This window comes from Gouania willdenowi, chromosome 5, assembly GCF_900634775.1.
Source record: "Gouania willdenowi chromosome 5, fGouWil2.1, whole genome shotgun sequence".
NCBI lineage: Eukaryota > Metazoa > Chordata > Actinopteri > Blenniiformes > Gobiesocidae > Gouania > Gouania willdenowi.
The window spans coordinates 30,043,175-30,062,135 of NC_041048.1; the positions used below are offsets into that span (position 1 = coordinate 30,043,175).

Genomic DNA, 18,961 nt, shown 5'->3' on the forward strand with positions numbered 1-18,961 from the left:
ATGGCTGTTTTTTTTTTTTTTTAATTGCAATACTTTTAGATAATAAATTAGGCCTTTCCATGTTGTGTTCTGCTGTGCAAATTCACATGAAGTGGGTTTTTTGGTAATTTGTTGCAGCGCCCCCTAGCGGCAGACTGTGGGATTGTGGCCTACATATGTAGGTCAAACGTTTCAGAGAATACAATGAACGTGACCCTGCCCACGTTACATTCTGGAAGATATTTTTTGTTATATTTTTTTCCTCGGTAGGCTAGGTAACTGTTCATCCCAAGATATTTTTTTTTCTTTCAATCAATAACACAGTTGTGAACTTTTAATTAACAAATGTAACGTTTAATTGTTTTTGCAGACGCCAAAAATTCTCATTTGAAAATCTATAGTTTAGTAAAATTGCATTAAGCAGGAAGCGATCATTTGTAAAAACAAAAAATCACACTAAATCAATCAATCAATCAATCTTTATTTGTATAGCGCCAAATCATAACCAATGGTATCTCAAGACACTTTACAGTAGAGCAGTCTTAAGGACGGACTCTTCATTTTATGGATACACACATATGCATATATACGTATATGCACATACATATGTATCCCACACCCAACATGAATTCATCATGCCATCAGGTCTACACCGTAGAATTATTTGACGCATAGACTGACTTATATGTATGAGATAAATGCTATGAAAATATAAAGTTTTGTACTGAAATTGACGTAATGACGTCGTGCTCCACCATTGCGTCCCTGTTCTGTTGCGTGGAAAGCCCCAAGCGCAGAGCTGCCAACGCCCGGCGTTAGAACACATAGGCACAATACGGTAGGAAAACGTTGTATTTACGATGTATTTTGGATGCTATATTACCATTATAACTGCCTTTGCCTGTGCGCTGTCCTTGATGGTTACCTTTTCGTTCATTTTCAAATATATGTCATCCGGCAGCAGCATCCGCTAACGTTAGCTTCGCTAGTTAGCTTGGATGCTATTAGAAAAAGACAGCAGTCAGATAGCATAACATTGAGGCTGCGGGTAGCAGGGATATGTGTTCGTTTAAGCTATTCACGTGTTGGGTTAATCAACGTAATTAACAACAGATTTTGTAAAAAGCAATTATGCATGTTATTTGGTGGTTTTGAAATCATTTCGCTAATCAAGCATTTTCTGGTCCCATGTTAGCACTGGGCTAATACACTGGGGTTTAAGTAGCGGATCAGACCATCGTGAATTTGAAATGATAGCACGGCACCAGTTTAGTATTTATGTGTAAGTGGTTGAGAAAATTTTAGTATGCGAACATTCGTTTTGTTTATCGAGGCAACGTCTGACAGGAAATCAGGCCAAAGAAGAGGCTGTAGAAACTGCACAGATAACGACCTGAGCTGATGATGTCTAAATGGATTCTCTAAGGTAATGTTTACTGGGGGTGTCCGTCTTTCGATTAAGCGATCATGAGATGTTTGTGTTACGATTGTAACTATTTATTGATCTGTTCGACTTGAAACATAGAGGAGTTTTTTTTTTTTTTTTTGGCCCAATAAGCTAGTGAATTTTTGCAGTGTGGTTTCAGTGATTTTATGCTTTTTGTTGACTTTTATTTACTTTATTTATTTATTCACAGGATAAACGACATCCAAACATTTTGTATTGAGTAGTCAGTAACTCACCTGGCCACAGTGCTGCTTGGCCTACTAACACAAATGCATGGATTAAGTCTGGCTCTGTTGGAGCTGCAGCCACCCCCTGTTGCCCATTGATTTTTGCCTTTTAAACTTAGATTTTGTACTGCTCAAATATACAACATTTGATGTAGGTGTTCAATCTCAACAGAATAAATGTTTATGTTCATACAAGGGCTGTGCATCTTCACTGGTCTCATGATTCGGTTACAATTCTGATGCCAACAATTTGATCCGGTTCCATGATGCATCATGATTCAGAATTTTTTTTTTACCCGTCCTTTATTTCACTCACAGCCTGCAATTACATTTTTATCAGTTAAAAATGTTGCTGGTATTGCTTAATGTTGCTGCTGTTTATCCTGTTTTTATCCTACTATATGAGCCAATGCAACGAAATGTCATTCTTATATGTGCTGTTTGAATGACAATAAAGGAAGTCTAAGTCTAAATACAAGCAATCAGATAAGTATGATCTCCATTCTTTATTATTTAGAAAGTGCTTCAGGCATGCACAGAGTTGGCGGCCTCGTAATCAAAAGGTTTCATTACAGTTTTCCCAAATTAATTCGGACAAATACAATTCCTAACATAATGTACATAATATACAATATATTTTAAGTGTAAAAAAACACAGTTACTAGTAAATAATAAAAATGGGGATATGAAAAGTCAAAAGTTCACAAAATAAAATCATTAGTAAAAAAGTTTTAAAGGGCCTCTGCATCCAAAGACATTTGACCCTCCGGCTTCCCGTAGCAGCTCATAGCTTTGTTTTGGGACACCGCGGTTGCTCCGTAGACTCATAAGTCTATTGTTTGTAAAACCAAGAAAACAACCCAGCTGGAACAGAGAAAATGCAAACTCCGCGCTCAGTGCGCACTTGTCTGGATACAAAGCAGTGGATTGAGCGTTGTTGTGGCAATCTACTCCAACCCACCACCCCCACTTGAGACGTTCTATATATTCTTTTCTTTTTTTTTTCTAATTCTATTTGCCCCCCTTGGCAAGAATCTCACACTCCGCCTATGGCTCTACCATGTGAATGTTTCACTCGCATTTGCGCCTAAAAATGTGCGAATGTGTTGAACAATGTGCAAGTAATGATAAATACTAAATATTATAGCCCAACTTGTCCAGCATTGCAAGTAAAAAAAAATCTATGTATTTACAAATCAGCCAGAGAAGAGTGTCTCAAAGAGTTTGAGTCTTTGCAGTTTTCAAACTAAAATTATGATATCTGCTGTATTGGAGTACATTAGGCACCAGTGCTTCTTGATATTTTATTTATAACTTTTTAGCTAAAATTGACAACTGCCCAGCAACCTTTGTTTTTATTTTTCCTCTTCTTCATTCTATAGCACTGTGTTTTTACAGTTTAAATAAACTCTGTATGACTAGAGTATAGTTTTAGGAGCATAATTGCCTAGCCACACATTAACAGTACTCATAATTAACAGAAACCCGGCCTTTTGGAGTGTTAGCTGGGTATATATTAATGGCGATGCTCCAGCGTTAAAGACATAATGTTGTGGTATGCAAGGGCTGTCTTAGAGTGAACACACGTAAAGATGTCCACCTTAATGTCCATCTTAAGATGCTCCCACACTTTCAACATTTTCAGTCTTAGTGCCTTTATTCATCTTTCTGCTGCTAGAAACACACTCGTCTGCTCCCTCCTACTTCCTTTGCATGTGTGACGTCAGTGCATTGTGCCAACATATATTATATATAATGTATATATAAATAAATTAAAGATTTTTCTGACAGATTATGATATGATTTAAAAAGTATTTTATACATTTTAATGCATATGCGTTTATTTTACTCCTTTTATTTCTTTCCAAATTCCGTTTTATTTTTGTTTTCCACATTCATTTTTTACAATTCTGTTTTTTTAGAAATAGGAATTAATTTTTTCAGAAAATATTAGTTTTTAACTCATGTGAGGAAACAAACAAATGAAATACTAATAATAAATAAATAAATTTAAGATACAAAAGGTAGATGTAAGTTGTACTGTAAGGAAACAAAACAAATACTAATAAAAAAGAAAACTATAATTAAACAAAATGTATATAAAAAAATGTAATTTAAAATAATGAGTAAGATACAATTAAAAGGTAGATCTAAATTGTACTGACATGGATTATTCTGACTGCTCATTTTTAATTATTTATATATCATATAAAGATGTATGAGAGCAGCATGAATGTCATCCAATTTCCCCTCAGGGATCAATGGTTTACTGAATCTGATCAGGTTTATTGATTAAGTTTTGATCAACTTCATTTAAATGAACCTAATTGAAATGATCCTGATGACCATAATGATAACACAAAAACAAATGGATGCAAGGCTGCATCAGTTATTTCACCAATAGGGACCAGAATATTTTACAGTATCAGAAGTTATCATTAAGCTACGATGTTTCAGACTCTACAATCAGTGGTATCAGTGGTCTAGTCCACAACAACAGAACAACTTTTCCCACAGATCTTCTGTAGCTCTGATGCGGTGAAGCTGATCATGTTTTCACGGAGCGATGCAGCGCTACATGAGAAACGGACGGAGTTTCACAGACACGTTAAAGTTAAGCGGGTTCTGGTCGGCTCTGTATTTAGTAGTCAGTGATGATTTGTGTAGTTATTTGGCAGTTTAGCGCGGTTTAGACTGTGTTTGAAGCAGCCAGCACGGGAGGGCGGCGGGCGGTGCACCTAATAAGCGGTCTCCAAAACATTTCCCTGTAAAAAAAAACGTCCTTTTCCTCACGGTGACGGCATTTTATCCGAATTTTGTCCATTTCCACGTTCAACGGTAGATTCTGTTTTCAATAGTCGATTACTGTACGTGATTCCGTCCGCTAATCCGTTAACATGGATTTTATAGGGCCCTAGTGTAGTTGCTGTTAGTCCACTCAATTGAGGGGTAACTGAGACTCGCTGCAGCGCATACAAGCGTGTGTCCTGTAACAATTTCTGATTGGCCAGCAGTCCAGGAAGGCGGTTCTCAGCTATTCTGATTGGTGAACATACTGTATATATCACTCAAATGATGGAGACGGAAGTAAAAACCTCAGCATCTGAGGTTATGTTATCGCAGTAGTGAAAACTTCAATATCAATGCGATTAAGGTTAATCGTTCAGCGTTAACTAATAACGACTAACATGCAAAAATATATGCTACAGAATGAAATATAGCTATTGTAGTTTTTTGAATGTGTAAATGTAATTAATGTAAATGTAATTACTGAACTGAATCAATATCTAGTGTCGATGTATTAAATTTCATTTGCATTTGTAATAGGGAGGGATGTGCCAAAATGTCACGAAACACAAAAAAGAAACAATCATGCAAATTATTAGTACCATTGCATTTATGGGTATAAAAATGTGCACTAACCGCACTAAAATTAAAGCATTGCAATTGTTTAAATTCATAATAATGTTTCAAAGAATAAATCAATTAAAATATGAACATTCCAAAAATGCATAATATAAAATAAATACAATGTTTAACTTGACCCCACTCATACATTAAATAATGTTGTACAGGCCTATAACTGATTGGGCTCCTGAAAGCTTCACTTGCCATGTTGATGTTGGGCAAGTGAGACGAGTGACTATCATTTTTACTAGAGCCCGACGGTTTCAGGATTTTTGGGGCTGATATTGATGTTAGTGGGCTTACCGGTTAATGTGTCAATAACCAATAAATCAGCTGATATATGAAAGAAGAACATTGATAGTAGGATATATATGATAATACATATATGTACTGGTATACTGTATGGATATAAACAAATTTTTCCAATATAATTGAAGACAAAGAAGCAGAACACTGCTACATTTAAATGAAGGAAATATAATTAGTAACAGTCAAATTGTCAACATGAGGGCTGTAAACACACTGATTAATGAGAAGAACAGGCAAACTGTAAACACGGTGTCTCCCTATTAAATAAATACATTAGTTAGAACTTTTTTTAAATGATCATAATGAAGACTAGGGCTGTCCCAATACAACCTTTTTATTTCCGATATGATACCGATATTGCAGCCTTGCGTATTGGCTGATACCGATATTGATCCAATATATCATTGTGAATCATACATATATTTTCCTGTCTCTTTCTCTTTTCTTTAATAAAAAAAATAGAAATTTTGTTGTGTGGAATGTTAGAAAAGGCTTGATCAAGTGATGTTACTCAAACAAAGAACAATAGTCAGCAACAGTAGTTATGAGAAAAACAGTAGTTATGAGAAAAACTGACCCATTAACCAATTGGTTACATAGATTTTAACCTTCAACATAGTATCTAAAAAAAAAGTCGCTAGTGCAGGTATGGCAAGTTTGGGCAATGCCACAACAATGACTGTATGTTTTAACTTTTAAGCATCTGAATTTTAACATCAAAAATGTTTATTTAAAGAAAATGTGACAGGTGTTGGTACTTCTGTTCTGATCTAATCCTTTTGTTTTGTTTTTGTTGCAGATTTTGAATGATTAGTAGAGGCGTTAAATTGCAGCTATGCAAACTATCAAGTGTGTAGTAGTTGGGGATGGTGCGGTGGGTAAAACCTGCCTGCTCATCTCTTACACCACAAACAAGTTCCCGTCTGAATATGTCCCCACGGTAAGTGTGTGAGCCCTGTTTTATAAACCACATTCCATTAAATATATTTCCACACCATTTGTGTGGTTTTTATGTTTAGGCCTGAGCCACCTGCCATCTTGTACAGAGAAGGAAGTACTAACATTGAGCACCAGCAGAATGGCAGGCTCATTGTCAACGTAACTTTATTTTAGTTTAGAATGGAGATGGCTGTGTTCTTGTTTTCATATATGTATGTATGTATGTGTATATATATATATATATATATACCAAGTTTGCCAAAGTTCAAAATAAGTGCCATAGATACAAGATGCCATTTCTCTCATTAAACAGTAGTTTATTTAAACAGATTTTCAACATGACTTTTTGAAATCCTGGTACATTTGTTTACCAAAAGATTCCATGAAGGGCTGAATTCTTGGTTTAACTGAAAGGGATTTTTTTTTTTTGGCATTTTTGTTTTTATTTTTCCAAAAAGGAAGTGGTTTCTTAATTCAGATATATTTGTTTTTCAGATATAGTTTTGTTTTATTCAAATATTCTTTTGAATCGTCAAAGATAAAATGACAGTTTTGAGGTAAACGAACCTCTTTTTTTTGTTTTGTTTGTTTGTTTTGAATGAAAATTATGTTTTGTTTTAAAGTTATTATAACTTGTGGGTTTATGAAACATAATAAATAAACCTTTGAATCGTTAAAAAAAATTTCATGTAGATCTTCTAAATTTTGTAGTTAGACACCCACATTATTTCAGATGCAAACCGAGTGGACTCAAACACCTCTTTGAAAGGCTTACCGTGATGTTTTTGCGTCTTATGACTCCATCACTTGACAAATGTAACACAGTCCATCAGATAAAAGTCTTAAAGCTTTCATATTGGATGGCATTGGATAAATGGATCCATTCTGATAAATGTTGTATCATGATTATACGCCATTAAAATAGACTTGATGCTGGTCTGTGTTGCAGGTGTTTGATAACTATGCTGTGACTGTGATGATCGGCGGTGAGCCCTACACTCTGGGCTTGTTCGATACAGCAGGTACATCTTCCACCCAAGTGTTTTTAATGTAAAAGGTCTACAGAAATGACTCTTTTGCAGTTTGTTAATAAAATCACTATATCACTATATTTCTTCACTTGTTAAAAGCATTTGACACAGTTAATTATACAACTATTTCAAATAAATTATAGAACTCTGTAATTGAAGATGTTGCTCGACAGTGGATTATCTTTATGAGAGAACAATGTTTGCATTATTAATCATAACAAAAAGAGCTCAGATAGTTTGTGTAATCCCTCAGGGCTCCATTCAAGGACCTCTTTCATTATTATTTTATATAAATGATTTGAGAAATATTTGTAAAAATATTTTGCCTTTTATGTTTTCTGATGACTCATGTCTTTTATTATCTCATGGACATCTGGACAGCTTGATAAGAGAAGCAAATGAAAGAAAATATTTTAATTTCATGATTTTTCAGTTCAAAAAACTAAACTTGTTTTTTCAGTCTAGATGATGTGAATTTATTATTTGATGGAGTAAAGAGTAACATTTTTAGGGGTCATTGTTGACCAAAAACTGACTTGGAAATATAATTCTGAGTATGTTGTGTTAATGAAAACTATAGGTATTCTGAGTAGAAACCATACTATTATTACCTCTTCATGTATGAGGACTTTATATTATACTTTTATTTAACCACACCTCTTCTACTGTCATATGGTTTGGGGTAGTACTTTCAAATGTATTTGAACATGATTTTCTTAATTCAAAAGAAATTTTTAAGAATTTTGAATTACTCAGTCTTCATCTGCTCCTCTGTTTAGAAAATACAAAATATTGTCAGTATGTGATGTTAATATTTACATAAATTGTCTAGATATGTATAGCAGGGCTCGAGACTGTGACCAAATTGGTCACTTTTGCAAGTATTTTTTCAGTATGTGCAAGTGCGTACTGAGTGCGCAATGCAGATGCTAAGTTGGTTATGCTACTGTTGAGTTAATTCAAGTACAGCATTTCTGCAAAATAAAAAAAAACAGAAGACATGTAACCTGTTGTTTGCTGTTATTTAAAACATTTTTGTTTCGTCTTCTTTTAAATTTATATAAAATAAATGACCTGTTTTTTCAGCCACTGCTTGTGTTTTTATTTATTTATTTTTTTTTAAATGTATTTATTTATACAATAAAATAACAAAACAGGCTTCCAGCAACCCATCCCACCCCAACCACATTGGTAGTGTTGTGACAGGAATCGAATTATAAATAGAAGCACAAAGCAAACAAAGATGTTCAACATAACAGATTGAAAAATAAAATAAAACCAATAACACAAATCAAAAATCGATAAACAAAATACAACACAATTATCAAAACATTTATAACATAACATATAGCACACCTTTAAGAAAGTACACCTAATAACTATATCTCTAACTCAAGTAAGCAGACATTCAGTTTCTTTTCATGCTCAGTTATTCTGTTATTTGTTGCTGTAATTTTTTCTAGTATATACTGATGATAAATTATTCTTTGTGTTTTATACATAAATGTGATATAGTTTTAACCTTAAAAATAGGCATTTTACCCAGCAGTATATTCATATTAAAAAATTGTGTACATTTATCTTCAAAAACGCATAACAAAATATTCTGTGGTGTGATTCGCAAAACAATATCCATAAACCTTAACCATGACTGTACACTGTCCCAAAACTTTGCCACATGTGGACAAAAATAAAACAAATGCAGCAGCCACTGCTTGTTGCAGAAAAAAATAATATTGACACTAAAACATTAAAACATATCTAATAGTTAAGTCAACTATTCATCAGCATGTATGGCGATGCTGTATCCCCCCCCACCAAAAAAAAGGTGCGATCTAATTCTGTCATACTGTAATTTACCTCAGTATTTAAAAACTAAATCCACTTTGAGCTCTTTCAAATTAAATAATGCACTGGATGCTAACAGTTAGACTGAATAAGTGTACCCCATGGTGATGTTTTCCTGCATTATTTTTTAGACAAAAGTGGTCCTTCTTTTTTATTAAAAACAGCAGTGCGACTAACTTGGAAGTTGATTCTTGTGAACTAATCATGTTTCTTGTTGTGTTTTTAGGTCAGGAAGACTATGACAGGTTACGACCTTTGAGTTATCCCCAGACGGATGTTTTTCTTGTGTGTTTTTCTGTTGTTTCCCCATCATCATTTGAAAACGTCAAAGAAAAGGTAATATTTTTACTATCTCAACCTTCTGTGTGCTTCTACTACAGCTCTTGTGATTCTGTCCTCACCAGTTTCTGTTTGTTCATTGTGTGCATAAATCCAGTGGGTTCCTGAAATCACCCACCATTGTCCAAAGACGCCCTTCCTCCTTGTTGGGACTCAAATTGATCTGCGGGATGACCTCTCCACTGTAGAGAAGCTCGCCAAGAACAAGCAGAAGCCAATCACTCCAGAGACTGCTGAGAAGCTTGCACGAGACCTAAAAGCTGTAAAATATGTGGAATGCTCAGCCCTAACACAGGTAACACTCATTTACAGCCTCATTACACACAAATCTTTAGATAAGTGATTATCAAACACATGGTAGGAAAATAAAGGAAAGAAGAACATCTCAGTATTTTCCAGTTGAGGTATTTAGTTAGTATTTTCATTTACCTATAGCTGCCTTGTTGACTGGCCACTTACAGATTACTTGGCCAGATGGGGCTAGTTATTCATTTATTAAGATTGCACTTTACTGTTGTTGGGTCTGAAGTTGATTTCTGGGCATCATATGGCCCCAGAACAATGGTTTGGCCACATGTCTGAGAACAAAGAGCAATAAAACATGAACACAATCGAACATGGCGGATTACTTCCGGTCATCCTGCTGCTCACCCTAAAATGGCTGCCCCCCCGCCAGAAATGCCCATTCCTATTGGATGAGACTTGGCAAGATGTCAATCGGACCTTCCTGTCCACCAGTGTATACCATGGCCCTAAAAGGCTGCGTCCTTAACCATTACGCCACCACTGCCCAATTATAATAATATATATGTTAACGGTAAGAACAGTGATAGCATCCCAAATCCTCCATATAAAGAGTTACATCTGTGGTCTGTGCTGATGATTCTAACTTTAAAAGGCTTCTTTTATTTTAAAGAGGAAAAGGGTACCAGAGGCAGGGCTTCCCTTTGCCTCTATTTGCTTGTGGGGTTTATCTTTAATTTGTTTTTATTATTTTAATAATTTTGTTTTTAATTCTTTGTTTTTATTTGGCACAGTTTAAAATATGAATGAAATATAACAATAACAACAATGGACATTAACAATAAGCAATTAAAAATTAAAAGGCATGCCAGGGAAAACCCCAAAAATCTTAAGGAGGCCGCCCAATATAAAGGGTCAACTTTGAATCGGAAAAATAAACAATCAAAACAGAAAAAAGTACGACAAGGCACCAAAAGTCTAACCAAAACAAAAAAAAACTAACAGATAACAGACAATCAATTGCTCACAAAGTAGCATGATTTTGACAGAATTTTTAAATGACCTTTGAGAAAGTTTGACCAAATGCGAAAGAAGAGATTTCCATATCCTGGAATCTTTAGATGTTGTACAAACCCTGGCAAAACTTATGGAATCACCAGTCTTGGAGAGTGTTCATTCTGTTGTTTAACTTTGTTGAAAAAAAGTCATTTAAAATGGCAACTTTCTGGCTTTAAGAAACACTAAAAGAAATCAAGAAAAAAACTGTGGTAGTCATTAACAATTGCTTTCTTAGGTCAAGCAGACAGAAAAAATATGGAATCATGAAAAAAAGACAGACAAAAAAACACTACAATGCACCACTGGACTTTGTTGCACCACCTCTGGCTTTTTTAACAGCTTAGGTCTCTGAGACATGGACTTAATGAGTGATAAACGGTACTCTTCATCAATCTGGCTCCAACTTTCTCTGATTGCTATTGCCAGATCAGCTTTGCAGGATGGAGTCTTGTCATGGACCATTTTCTTCAATTGGTTTAAGATCCGGACTATTTACAGGCCATGAAATTGACCCTATGTGTCTTTCTTCAAGGAAAGTTTTTGCTCTATGTCAAGATGCATTATCATCTTGATAAATGATGTCATCATTCCCAAACTTCCAATTGAGGGAATAAGAAAAGTGTCCAAAATGTCAACATAAACTTGTGCCTTTATTGAAGATGTAATGACTGCCATCTCCCCAGTGCCTTTAGCTGACATGCAGCTCCATATCATCAATGACAGTGGAAATGTACTTGTCATGTACAGTGTACATTGTACAGTCATCTTCATAAATCTCATTGAAACGGCACCAAACAAAAGTTCCAGCATCATCACCTTGCCCGATGCAGATTAGCGATTCATCACTGAATATGACTTTCATCCAGTCGTCCACAGTCCACGATTGCTTTTCCTTTGCCCATTGTAACCTTGTTTTTTTCTGTTTAGGTGTTAATGATGGCTTTCAGTTTGCTTTTGTGTATGTGAATCTCATTCCCTTTACATTGACTCCAGGTTCCTCCCATTTGTTCCTCATTTGTTTTGCTGTGCATTTTCTGTTTTCAAGACATATTGCTTTAAGTTTTCTTGTCTTCATGCTTTGATGTCTTCCTTGGTCTACCAGTATGCTTGCCTTTTACAACCTTTCCATGTTGTTTGTCCTTGGTCTAGATTTGATTTTCAGACACAGCTGACTGTGAACAACCAACATCTTTTGCAACATTCTGTGATGATTTACCTTTACGAAGTTTGATGATCCTATTTTGTTTCTTCTGACATAGAGACCTTATGATTCATGTCAGTCTTCTTTGTGCAACAGCTCTTCAAGGTTTGAGCACTCCTTTTTAACTGCAGACTAATGAGCAGATTTAATCTGATGCAGGTGTTAGTTCTGTAAATGGAAACTTACTCGGTGATTCCATAATTTTTTTCCTCACAACTGAGTGATTCCATGTTTTATTCTCTCTGCTTGATCTAAGAAAGCAATTGTTATTGACTACTACAATTTTTTTTTTTCTTGATTTCATTCAAGCGTTTTTTTAAAGCCAGAACGTTGCATTTTAAATGACTTGAGTTTTGTGGCATGTCTGTGATCTACTTATTTTCTACAAAATGAAACAACCCAATGAACATCCTCCAAGACTGGTGATTCCATCATTTTTGCCAGGGGTTGTACTAAATTGTAATGAAGTGGTACGTGACGGGGTGGCCAAAGAGAGAGCTTTTCGGGTAGAAATATTATGAAATTGATTATTGGCTATAAAGAAATTATTAAAAAATGGGAGTGTTTTATTTAATGAGATGCCTTCATGCTAGTATGTACTGTAGTTTCTATTAACCAAATTACCCAAACCTGCAGTAAATGACCAACAACTCTTTACTCAGTTTTTTTAACCTTAGTTTTCCTGCAACATATTATTTGAATTTGTTTACCCTTCTTGCTCATTATGTTTGTTTGTGTTCACAGAAAGGACTAAAGAATGTGTTTGATGAGGCAATATTGGCTGCGCTCGAGCCCCCGGAGCCCAAGAAGAAGCGCAAATGTGTGCTGCTATGAGAGGCACTACTTTTTTTTACAGCATCTGTACACACAAACGCTATCTATCCATACATCTTATATTATATCCTCTGCCACACCCTTTTCCCTTGCTTTGTTGATGCCACTTTAAAGAATTGTTCCATGACAGAGACTGCAAGAAAACAGCCAACCAGATCCTGTAAAAACATGAAGCATCAACTTGCTCAGAAGACTAAACTTGTCTCAGCGTGCTGCAGTGGACTGTGGTGCAGGCAGCTTTGGAAAACAATGGAATTAACAAACATGGCACAAACGGTTTGATTTTAATTCTCTGTAACGGACTGGTCACACTATGAACACCCTTCCAGTTTGTTGACCCCAGCCTTTCTAATTGGCTGGTGCTTCCCCTGTATTTATGTCATTATAGCGCCCTCTGGTTTCTCTCTCAGAACCACAAGAAATAGCAACACAGTAGTGTTGTTTTTTGTTGTTTTTTGCCAACTCCCTCTTTCCTTTTTTCTGCAAAGTACAAGTCTCAGATCTCTACTTCACATTCCAAACAAGACGTTAACTTACAACCACTTTGGGGGTTTGTAAGGATTCCATGGTTTGCAGTGACACGGTGCCTTCACTGCTTCACTGGCACTACAGAGTTCATTTGGAAACCAGGAAAGCTCTCATCCTGGTAAAGACAGATCCACTAGTGAACCACAGGGATTGGCATTTTAGGTGCAGGAAACCTAAACAGTGTTAGCAGAACAAGCAGTGTGCAGGTCATCTATTGAAGGCTCCACATGTTTTTATCAAAATCCGTTCATTAGTTCTGTTTGTGTTTATATATATTTATACATACTAAGTTTCACTCTTTTGACATTTAGGAGCAGAACTCAGCTGAACCTACCAACCAGGTCATATTAAGAAACACCTCTGATTAGTTGATGTATAATGAAACTATTAGAGAAAATTAGTGATTGATAAGTTGTTTTCCTTCACTGATGGCTTGAACTATTGGTAATATCCAGGCAGAGTCTCTGTGATTTATATAACCTGTTGTTTTAATGCAAAACCAAATGCTTTGTTTAAAGTCTCTGTTCTTTGTATATGCATTCTTTTAAAGAATTATTAAACTTATACTTTCATTTCCTTTGACTCATCCTCTTGTCATTTAATTGCAGATGATGCTAATAAATTCTACATTCAGAAGTTTTTTCACTGCCAATATAAATAATAAAACCAGATTGATCAATTTTGCTCTATCATAAGAACATAGGGGGTTCATCGGTTAACTTTCTTTAAAAGTCCTTAGAGCAGCCAGGAGTAGAAAAAACTTGGTTGTCTGGGCGACATGGTGGCCACCATTATGCTTACTTCAGACACTTGTGAAGTCAATCCTTACTTCTTTAACAGATTTTCTTCCTCCAAATTGCCTGAATGTTTTTCCACACTTGCTCCCCAGTATGTCCACTCTATTTCTTAAATAATTGCCTCGACAAGAACCCACAATAACCGCTTCAGACACGTCAGAAGTGGCTCCAACATGGGTTGTAATAAATTAAACAATATTAAAGAAAAGGTGAAGAAAAGCACTACAAATACAATGAGGAAGTCATGTGGGACCTTATTTAAACACTTCACTGGAATCAATGACTTGACATCACACCCAGCTGAACATGGCTGCTCTACATGGATTGAATTGGACAGTATAAAATCATCATTTTTTAGGTACTTGAAATTGTTATACTGGCTTTAACATTCATGGCTACTAAAAAGCATCTAAACAGCATGGTGTTTTATTTAAATAACAAAAGAACTCCCAATGTAATTTTCATGAGTTGAATTTTAAAACAAATCTCTAACGGTGAGTTAATTCTTCAATCCATCGTAAAACTTTTAAGCAGGCCAAAATGGTTACGAAGTGTGCAAATCGTGGTGTTGGTTTTTCATTTGAAAAAGATACAAACTCGCTTGGTATTCACCAAAGAATGGAACATGTAAAAGTTCCCCCTTTAAAATAAAAAAATGCAACTCGTATTCTCTGTGATTCTTCATCCAACTCAGGGATTGATCAGTTGCACTTGAAATCAACCTGAGAGGACTGAGATTGGCACCTGATAATCTCAGAAAGTTGGTGTGATTTTGGGTTTCATAGGTGAAATCTGCCAGGACAAGATTGACTGCTATGGAGAAAGACAAGTAGGTTTGGTGCTGTTTTATCCTTATGACATCAGTTTATGTGCTTCTTGAAAAAGCTTTAACAAAGCAAGTTGAGCCTGCAGTGCCGTAGTGACCCAGCAAGTTGTGCTGTTAACCCAGATAACGCTCCTTGGCTAAAATAAGTTCAGACATTTACATGTGGAAAATTGGTTCTTTCTCTCCTTAAAAGTAAAACACTAAAAACAAACATTTTTGACATTTATCTCAAAGCTTTTTCCAGCTCGTTCAATGGTAAATCTGGTAAAAACCATAGTAAAAACATGCTACTGAGCTCTGGATCAAAGCACAATAATATGTAGTTCAGCAGACATCAGTACAGTTAAGAAAAGATATATACGATTTAGATATAGAAAAATAAAAATCACTAACAAAAATATACAAAACATAATGCACCAGACAGTAACTGGAAATTGATTATTGATACATACACTACAGGTCAAAACTCACACTTTTTCTAGTTTTTTACTGAAAACTATTCAGTTTATTGTGTCATTGCACTCTGAAATGAAAGCATAGAACTAATTTTGAGTTGAAAAATAAATCATAGAATCCATGAACAATACTGTTTACCTGATGTTCATGAGGGTCTGGTACCACAGTGTGTTCCAACACAGCTTTTATGCAGACACAGGGGGTTGGAAGTAACCAAGAAAAGTTGGAACACCTGTAGGAATTAGTAGCACCAGCTTTCAAGGCTCACTTTGTGTTCCCTGAAAAAGGCCAATTTGTATAATTCTGAAATGTACATTATTTTTTTCAGTTTTGGGTAACCAAACCTTTTTATTTTAACCTCTAGCTGTTCGGTACTTAACTTTGTACCATTTTAAGCTATTGATTGGACTTGCACAACTTGAATTGCAATAAATAACTTGAAAAATTAGGGTGTTCAAAAACTTTTGACCGGTAGTGTATGTTACAGAGTTTCCGACTGGGTTAGTAGTGCACATGTGAGCAGAGGATATCGCCCACTTGTAAGTGGTAAGTATTCCTCACGTGAAAGTAGATTGGGAATTTTGGTGTTGTTCACAATGATAAGGTTCTTCACAGATTACTCGTGAGTCGTTTTCTGGCTGTGGTGGGGAAAAGGCTTTGGTTTCATTGTCCACACTACAAGGTTTAAACATTACGGCCTTGGTCTGTTATATCTGAACACTGGGGTTTCCACTGGATAAGTGTTCCTTAGCAAAAATCTTTACCGTCCACTCTTGTTTAAAGTTGTGCATCAGCAGTAACGCATCTTCAATACCAGTGTAACCGGTTGAGACTCTGCGTTGTGTTTAGAGATGTTTTATTCTGACAGCACACACAAATCCTCCAGTCAGTTTTCCCCATAAACATGACCCTATACAAAACAAATGACATAAACATGTGTTACAATACATTGGAAGCACTTTAGAACAGGTTTAATTCAGCTAACTAACTAGGAAAAATAACTAATAAAGTTAACAAAAGGGAAGAGGTAAGGGCGCGGGAAAATAAGACATAGGCGCTAGTGCTACATTAAAAACTGAACGTGTGTGGTGCTCATGTTTTCAGGTTCATAATCCACCCAATAACTGAGGAGTTCCGGGGGGAACTTATTGTGTTGAGAAGGGTGTTTCCACGGGGAAGTATTTATGGTGCTACACATGCTCTCCCCTGTGTGTTAGTGTGGTGAATAAGAGCTGTTCTAATGGCAAATAAAGATTGGAGTTCTATGCTGAACACGCCACCTCCGACTCCCTTTCTTCGGCTCCACACGTGCATATTTTACATGCATACATAATTGACACTGTTACCCGGGGTTTCCACTGGATACGTCTCTGCTGCGCCACGGCACCGATCCGGTATTTCACCGCTGTCTGCCATCCGGTAATTCACACCGGTTGTGTTTTGAGTGCGCGCGGGGCGCTCCGGTTGAACGAGTGTGACGTCACGAGACAGAGCAGTTCTCACAATATTTATATAACCGCGTGAGAACACAGTTAAATGTATGTGTTATAAACGCAACAATAAACAGATAAACAGGTCAGTGTTCCTAACGAAGGAGAACAAGAATGTTGGACTCTGGATTTGTCATAGCCACATTTTTTAGCAACAGCCAACAGAGAAGAGATAAAACTGCACCAATAAAACATGAACTAAATCAAAGTTGCTGCAGTTTACAGTGTAGTTACAGTATGAGAGAAATCAATATAGTGGATGTGAATTTGTTTTTACACATTATGATGTTTTGGTGATGTATTTACTTGAAATATAATCTGAAGTGTTTTATTTTGAAAAGTAACCCGATATTTTATTGCGGAGTACGTGCTTAATTTCCTGTTTAGCTTCATTTGTTCTGTGCTGATTGATGCGTCGTGCTCCGGTGTCCGCCAGAAATAGAAGCCCTGCGTATATCTGGCGGAGGGCACCGGACTACCGCATTTGAGAAGGAGCTGACACGCACTGCAGCGGACCCGGTGGAAATTAACACATAGACTAAAGTGGAAACCTATCAGCTCCGGTGACGCGGCGGTGACGTTCCGCAGCGGAGCCGCATCCAGTGGAAATTGGGGGTTACACTCACCCCCTAGAATTATACAAAAATCTGGGTAGTAACACAATCCACATATACAGACAGGCCATTAACAAAACAACCAAATGACATGAAACAGCAATATCAGCCTCTTATTAAAAGGACAAGAGAACAAGAGATTCGCTCGGCGCCTAGCAAAAACTCACAGTACCCCATAGACAAAAAGAGGTGCCTTATACACCACACTTACACAGGCCAACAACGTGGGCGAGTAAAGAAAAGCAGGAAGAAAAAGAAAGAAAAAAAAATTGGCAGCATGAAACTGCAACAACATGGACAGTCTAAATCAGGGGACTCATCAATGGGGAACTGCTCACAAACCCACGAGGCAGTGCGGCCATCATCCCAGCCATCAACACTTGAGAGAGAATCAGCAAGGGATGACTCAGCTGTTGCAGCTGCAGTGTTCAAAGTAGGGACATCCTGTCCATTTCAATCATATTCAGGGGGGGCATCAGTCATCAATAGGCTACGTGCCACAGTCCTTTAAAGTAGCTGTAATCAAACCCCTTCTCAAAAAACCTACTCTTGATTCCAGCACTTTAGCAAACTACAGGCCTATATCTAATCTTCCTTTTATTTCAAAGATTCTTGAGAAAGTTGTGGCAGCTCAGCTCTGTGAATTTCTTCAAAACAACAGCCTGTTCGAGGACTTCCAGTCAGGCTTTAGAGCTCAACACAGCACAGAGACTGCTTTAGTTAAAGTAACTAATGATCTACTCTGGGCTTCAGATGAAGGACGACTCTCAGTGCTGGTTTTATTAGATCTTAGTGCAGCTTTTGACACTATAGATCACTATATTCTACTAGAGAGATTAGAGAAATTACTTGGAATCACAGGGACTGCCCTAAACTGGTTTAAGTCCTACCTATCTGATAGGTACCAGTTTGTACACGTGAATAATAAGTCTTCTGTGTACACTAAAGTAAGCTACGGGGTTCCTCAGGGCTCTGTGCTAGGTCCAATCCTCTTCTGTATCTATATGATCCCCCTTGGTAATGTTATGAGAAAATACTCTGTTAACTTCCACTGCTATGCTGATGATACCCAACTGTATGTATCAATGAAGTCAGGTGAGACAAATCAGCTATCTAAACTTGAGGCCTGTCTAAAGGACATTAGGGCCTGGATGGACCAAAATTTTCTTCTTCTCAACTCAGACAAGACTGAGGTCATTGTACTGGGCCCGCGACACCTTAGAGAAACCTATGCTAGCCTAACTGCCCTAGATGGCATTACTCTGGCACGAAGCACAACTGTTAGAAACCTTGGGGTTCTATTTGATCAGGACTTATCCTTCAACTCTCACATAAAACAAACTTCAAGAACTGCCTTCTTTCATCTCCGTAACATTGCTAAAATCA

The 18,961-nt window shown here is 36.6% G+C and overlaps 1 protein-coding gene across 3 annotated transcripts; it reads left to right on the forward strand.

Moving 5' to 3' along the window:
• The first annotated feature begins 718 nt into the window (after positions 1–718).
• On the forward strand, positions 719–13,974 carry LOC114462950 (cell division control protein 42 homolog). Of its 3 annotated transcripts, XM_028446084.1 has the most exons (7): positions 745–817; positions 1,327–1,405; positions 6,170–6,310; positions 7,259–7,331; positions 9,415–9,524; positions 9,625–9,822; positions 12,775–13,974. In XM_028446084.1, exons 3-7 carry the CDS (start codon positions 6,206–6,208, stop codon positions 12,862–12,864), a joined length of 576 nt encoding a protein of 191 aa, XP_028301885.1. In that variant the 5' UTR covers positions 745–817; positions 1,327–1,405; positions 6,170–6,205; the 3' UTR covers positions 12,865–13,974. The 3 variants fall into 3 exon arrangements, with proteins under 3 accessions (XP_028301883.1, XP_028301884.1, XP_028301885.1); XM_028446082.1 differs by lacking the exon at positions 1,327–1,405 and having other exon boundaries at positions 719–817; XM_028446083.1 differs by having other exon boundaries at positions 738–1,405.
• The last annotated feature ends 4,987 nt before the right edge of the window (positions 13,975–18,961 follow it).

Bases quoted from the DNA above. Each gene is read 5' to 3' on its own strand.
- LOC114462950 (XM_028446082.1), top strand. From the start codon at position 6,206: ATGCAAACTATCAAGTGTGTAGTAGTTGGGGATGGTGCGGTGGGTAAA. The intron at 7,332-9,414 runs GTACATCTTCCA...TTGTGTTTTTAG, and splicing joins GGGCTTGTTCGATACAGCAG to GTCAGGAAGACTATGACAGG. The intron at 9,525-9,624 runs GTAATATTTTTA...GCATAAATCCAG, and splicing joins TTGAAAACGTCAAAGAAAAG to TGGGTTCCTGAAATCACCCA.